We start from the raw sequence: 6,435 nt of genomic DNA, 5'->3' as shown, positions 1-6,435 counted from the left end.
ACATGTGTGTAAATCTTTATGTAGTTGATGAGAGAGTTACTATTCCACAAAGCAGTTTATGAATATAATGCATCATCATCAATGTGATCCCTTTTCAACATTCTCACCCATTACTCCCCACCCACCTTTCCCTTCCTTTTTCTTAATTTTGTAGAGTATGTATTGAATTTTCATTGCATTGTCCCTTTTTCCTTCGTTCATCTATCTGCCTCCATTTGACCCCATCCTAACCCTTTCAAGTACCTGTTTCTTAGTAGTTATTTTGTTGAAATCTATTTTAGCCTTTTCTAAGAAGTTGCACCATTTCAGTTCTCCCCTAAATATACCGTATTTCAATTAGTACATGTGTGTATTTGCAAATTATGCAAAACGCTTACTTACATATTTATAAATTTCCAACTTCCATATGTGAGGAAAAACCACAAGACTTCTGTCTCTCTGGTTCAGACTGACTTCACTTAGCATGATTTTTCCCAGGTCCTTCCATTTCTTTGTGAATTATGCCTATCATTCTCTTTAATGGATGAGTAAAATTCAATTATATATATATCACATTTTCTCAATTCATTCATGCATAGTGTAATCAACCCAGATGCCCTTCAGTGGACCTACGGATCCAATGTTATTCATAAATACCTTCTTCTTTATCACAGCCTCACCAACTTCTAGATTAGGAAGTTTAAGATAAAATTATCTTTGAAAAAGTGTTTACCTATCATTTAACCAAGTAGTCTTCTATTTTATCTACTCTGTATTGTAGCCAATGATTATGATTGATGCAATCAATATTATGAAAATAACTGCAGAAAACAATCTCAAGATTTAATACAATCCCCATCAAACTTCTAATGTCATTCATCATAGAAATAGAAAAATCAATCTAAAATTTGTATGGAAACACAAAAGCCAATGGAGCAAAAACTGTAATGTAGAAGGTACAACATTGTTACGAGTTTAAATTGTACTACAAAGCTATAGCAACAAAAAAAATGGTAGTGGTTAAAAAAAATCAAACAAATGTCAAGACCAATGGAAAAGAACAGAAGACTCAGAAATCCATCTATACTACTGTAGCTCTCCAATTTTCAACAAAGGAGCCCAAAATATGCATTGGAAAAAGATAACCTCTTCCATAAATGACTCATGTCACTATCAATTGGAAGTTGATCAGTCACCTTAACATATTACCCAAAACTTTAAAGCAATATGAAATCTACCTTATTAAAGAGAAATTATAGGCCAATTCTTCTTTTATATTGGAATGGATTATTCTCCTAATCATATAACCCCCCCCAAAATACTCATATAGTATGACACTAAAATCTCTTCTTTAAAAGAATTTAAATACAAGTAAGGTAATGTTAATTAATTCTAAATTGAGTTCTGAAAATATTTCTGAAGAAAATCTAGACTTTTCGCATTTTTTTTTTGCCAGTCCTGGGCTTGAGCTCAGGGCCTGAGCACTGTCCTTGGGCTTTCTCAAGGCTAGAGCTCTACCACCTGAGCCTCAGCAAACACTTCCAGCTTTTTTCTATGTATGTGGTACTGAGGAGTTGAACCCAGGTCTTCGTGGGTGCTAGGCAAGCACTCTACCACTAGGCCAAACTCCCGGCCTTTGCATCATTTTTTGATACCTTTGAAAAATTATTTGTCAAAGACGAAAGACTAAGCTTCCTTATTCAAACACTTCTTTCAATTCTAGATTATCTGATAAGAACTTCCTCTTTTAAAACCAGGAAACTTTGAAACTATAAAATAATATGCAAGGGAAGAGAAGAAGGAAGTAACTGAACAAAGTGAAAAAGAGGAACAGTTCTAAAACAAACCAAATTTGAAGCACCACAAAATGAACAAGAGAGATCAACACAACAACCTGGAGGTAAGAACACAATTTACCATGTTTAGTAATGAAAAATAATAAGAAATAAATTTATTTTTAGTTAATTGATGCCTCTTTATCTTTTCAAATTGTTCTTAGAAAATCTACTTTAGTAGACATTGGAGAAAAGTAGTTTACAAGCTAGAGTGATGTTAGGTGTGTCTAAATGAATGTAAGTTCCCCAAATCCAGGGTTGGGCAGAAAAGCAGAATCTGCTTGCAAATTCCAGTTTATCCACAATTTATGATCTATATCAAATAAGTAAGTGTTTCTTAATCTGTTAGAAATGCTTTCTGAAATAAGTCTTTCTCCACCTTGGCAAAGAAAAATGCAGTTACGTATTATGCCATATTTGAAGGGTTCTTATTTAAAATATGCATTTTATTATCAGTCTAAACTTCTGTCTCTCAGGAAAGGAAAAGGAAAAGTGCTTTTCTTCTGCTATACAAATGACTGTCTTTATCTGAGCAGTTTTGATGTTTGGAATGTACTTGAATGCATAGAGCAATATATATATATATATATGAAGAATAAATTCATCTTTGCTCAATAGAAAGCAAATTGTGCCTATTCTCAGCTGCCTGGAAGAGGGGGGCAATAGTTAACCATTCTGAACCCCACTCCAACTTCATTTCAGGCCTAGCTTCTCTCAACATTTGCAATTTATATTCTGGCAAATCCTTATTTAAGTAATATTTATGCTGGGTGTGGTGGTTTTTATCTTTAATACTAGCTACTCAGGGGACTGACACCTGAGGATCCTGTTTGGAAACCAGCCCAGGCAAGAAAGCTCTGGAGACTCTTATCTCCAATTAACTACAAAAAAAGCCAGAAGTGGAGCTGTGTTTCAAATGGTAGAGCATCAGCCTTGAGCAGGGACAACGTTCAAGCCCTAGGAGACACACATACATGCACACACACACACACACACACACACACACACAATCATTTGTAAGAAAACCTCATAATCAGTTCTTATCTGTTTTATAAGGGAAATAGAATCCTACTGTGAAAGTCGTTTGACCATAAACTTTTGTCCTTGGAAGAAAGAAAATAAGGCCTCTTGAAGGGTTTTATAAATCTTTCACAGTGACCATACAGTTTATCACAGTGTACTTCCTAGAGTCCTAGGGAGATAAAAAGTTATCCAGAGCTATCCTTATATTTTTATCAAAGCTTACAAAGAAACTGTGTTGCAGTCCATTTTATTATATGAAGTGTCACATTGAGAACTTGCACACTGAGCCTTGGACAAATATTTACCATTGTTATTGAGTACTAAAAGAGAACAGGGACATTATTTTGTGTGTCTTCCTTTTGTTATTTGTCTAATAAATTCGTTTTCCTATGTCCAGAGCTAATTCTGGGGATACAAAGATAAATAATACACAATTCGCAGCCCTCAAAACTACAGAGCTAATCAAGCTATGCAAAATAATGATGGAGACAGTTGGTATCCATGTATAGGTATTTTTTAAGGATTGCGACTCAGTCATTTCTAACCTATCAGTGAAGTTACTTCACATCTGTAATCTCTCTTTTATCATCTATAAAATGGTGATAAAAGTAGTAGCTATTTCATTTGGTGTCTGAGGTTGAAATGAAACAGCCTACCAAAGAATATTTAGAAACTGATCCCAAATAAGCTCTTAAGCATGGCCCATAAAGGTATTCAGTGGATAAAGACAAATATCTATATCTCACAAGCACTGTTAGCAAAATTGGGTGTAACTATTTCAATGTCTAAGCTAAAAACACCTATTCCCTTGAAGAATCACAATAAAACCCTATAAAATTACCTTAATTAAGTTATTTGCTGAAGGGTATAGAAAGCTAGGTGATTGGAAGTCTTACAAAAGTATTATGATTTCTTTGAAAAATCTCCCCATGTTTTAATTATAAATTATAAACATTTTAGAAGACATATTTTGGCTTTTAAACTATCAGTTTAAATGGTCAGATGCTGAATGTTAGAGTGATTTTTAAATTTCATTATTTAATAAATATTAATTGGATACCTTTTCATGCTCATTGATCTTTATATTCCTAGAGTATATAAAGATGAACTGATCACTGCTTATCATGTGGAAAGACAGAATTCCATCATTTAGATTATTAGGCTCTAATAGAGAATGAGTAGATTAATTGGGGGTTACAGTGGGAAGAGGGATTTGGGAAGAGACACAATCCTGCCTAACTCAAAGAAGGATGAGTAAAATTTACAGAGGAGTTATTAAACGATAAAAATAGCTATCTATGTATGGGCCTACCTTATGCTTCATATTGCATTCAAACATTATTTCTTTTGTTGTGGCACTGAGACTGGAACTCAGGGCTCCATACTTGGTAGGCATATGTTCTACCATTGAGCCACATCTCCAACACTTGCACTGATGAGTTTTGAGATAGGCATCTAAGAGTCTCACTCCTTATTTAGGCATGTGCTCAGTCTAGGATCCACCTTTTTACACTTCCTGCTGAAGCTTGGGCAATAGGCTCATGTCACTGTGTCAGTTACTGAAATATCAGGAGCTCCCCTTCACCCTGGGCTATTTTTTGAACCACAATCCTCTCTATTCCAGCCTCACACGTAGCTAGGTTTAAAGCTGTAAACTAGTGCTTGGCAGAAAATTGTCATCTTTATTATAAAAAGCATGTCAAAAGTGTCAGTGATGAACACCCAGACAGGCAAACATGAGTTCTTCAACTTTTTTTTCTTTCTCCACAATAGCTCATGTTGTACATGACATTATAATAAGGACTATATTCCATGCTTGTATTTAATGCGTAGGGAGATAAAATAGGTTTTTGATTATACTATTAATTAAACATGTAATACATACGGTTTTAATTTATAGCAGATTTCCAGATGACAGATCATTCAAAATTCTTTGAGTTTTCTACTCTGCTGTTACTTTCCACTCATTTTGTTTCACTTTGGGATTCATTCAGAAGAAAGGACGTGGAGTGGAATAGAACCCTCTTGATACAATGCAACTGTGACTTTGCAACTGTGTCTTAGCACAGATGATGTTCTTCCAAATATGAAAAAGTGTGCAGTTTCCATCTCATTCTCTAACAACTCTAAGGCATGAGGAATTACATCAGTTGGTGACTGCATTGATTGGTCCCAACACCAAATTACTGAACAACGCGGCTTGTGCAGAAATGTGGAAAAGCAGTGGAAATACTTCAGTGGCTATTTCTCTAGGCATTTCCCTGGTTGTGTTCTTATTGTTCTGTGGAATTGGATGTGTTTGGCACTGGAAACATCGTAAGGCCCCACAATTTACCTTGCCCAGGGTTTTTCAAAGAACTAGCAGAAGAAAAGATCTCTTCGTGGATTCTCACATTATTGCCTTAAGATCTAAAACCTCAGTTGAAACCAAAGGCCACAAAACTTCTATCAAGGAAACAAGAATGCATAGAAATTATGAAAATATGGAAGCAGGTCTTCCCAAAGCTGAAGAAGAAACTGACAAGGGACTTTATGAAAACACTCAGCAGTCCAGTGTCACAGAGCATATCTACAGAAATGAGATCTCTCTCTATTATAATTTTCACAAGCCTGAATCTTCTCAAGTGCCTCTGGATGAAGACATATACATTCTTCCAGACTAATACTAGCTTCTCCAGATATTGAGATTCATAGAGGAAAGATATTCACTGGGACTTTTTTTGTACTGATGTCATTACTGATCAAGTTACTCTGGTGAACTCAATAGTCTCTTTGCTCTTCACTCCTTGGGAATGTTCTCTGAGAATTCATTGTAATTTAATTCCTTGTTTTGGGATTAATTAGTACTATGTAATGTTAATTGTTCCTTCTAATATTGCCTGTTATGAGTGTCTGCTGTCTCCACTTTATCTTTTTCTATCCAATCAGTTTCTCATAAAGCCACCATATTTTTTTTCTTCAAAAATTATTCACAATAGTTACATAACTCCTTTGCTGAGCACTTAAAATATTCTTCTTTGATATAATGCTTAAAATTCCAATTTCAGAATTCATGGTGTGTGTGTGTGTGTGTGTGTGTGTGTGTGTGTGTGTGTGTGTGTGTGTGAAGGTGTGTGAAGGTGTGAAGCTGCTATTCTACCACTTGAGTCATGCTACCACTAATTCATGGATCTTTATGTTTGGTTCTAACTTTCTTACCAGTGACTTCTGATTGCTCACCGTTCAACTTTCACCAGTATCTCAAGATAGGTTCAACTTATTTCTTCTACAGCTCTGTTTGTCTGCTGTCTCTCAAGCCTGTCTCAAATCATAAAGGGTCTTCATCATCACAAAATTACATTTTCTTTTTTTTCCTGAGGTCTTATAAGTCTTTCTGCTTGTTTAAGCCCTTGGCCATTTTAAACATATAAATGTTTTGCCTTTGTTATACAATCAGTAATATCTTAAATTTCCAACTAAATAAAAAGAGATTGAGATTTATTCATATTTTTTACCCTAAAGACATAATGTTAGGTTGTAAATATCTTTTAAAACAAGAATTGAATTTACATTTTTAAGAATAAAATTTGTCCATTGTTCAACTAAATAAAGATTATAA

General features: G+C 34.7%; 1 protein-coding gene across 1 annotated transcript; it reads left to right on the top strand.

Annotated features, from left to right (window-relative positions):
• Positions 1–1,845: 1,845 nt before the first annotated feature.
• On the top strand, positions 1,846–5,736 carry Gapt (GRB2 binding adaptor protein, transmembrane). The gene is made up of 2 exons (XM_090331142.1): positions 1,846–1,879; positions 4,738–5,736. The coding sequence occupies exon 2, from the start codon at positions 5,048–5,050 to the stop codon at positions 5,498–5,500; it is 453 nt and encodes a 150-aa protein (XP_090187268.1). The 5' UTR covers positions 1,846–1,879; positions 4,738–5,047; the 3' UTR covers positions 5,501–5,736.
• Positions 5,737–6,435: the final 699 nt, after the last annotated feature.

This window comes from Megascapheus bottae, chromosome 4 (assembly GCF_031878675.1).
Source record: "Megascapheus bottae isolate mThoBot1 chromosome 4, mThoBot2.hap1, whole genome shotgun sequence".
Classification (NCBI taxonomy): domain Eukaryota; kingdom Metazoa; phylum Chordata; class Mammalia; order Rodentia; family Geomyidae; genus Megascapheus; species Megascapheus bottae.
This window is presented reverse-complemented; position numbering and strand designations above follow the sequence as displayed.

Bases quoted from the DNA above. Each gene is read 5' to 3' on its own strand.
- Gapt (XM_090331142.1), top strand. From the start codon at position 5,048: ATGTGGAAAAGCAGTGGAAATACTTCAGTGGCTATTTCTCTAGGCATT.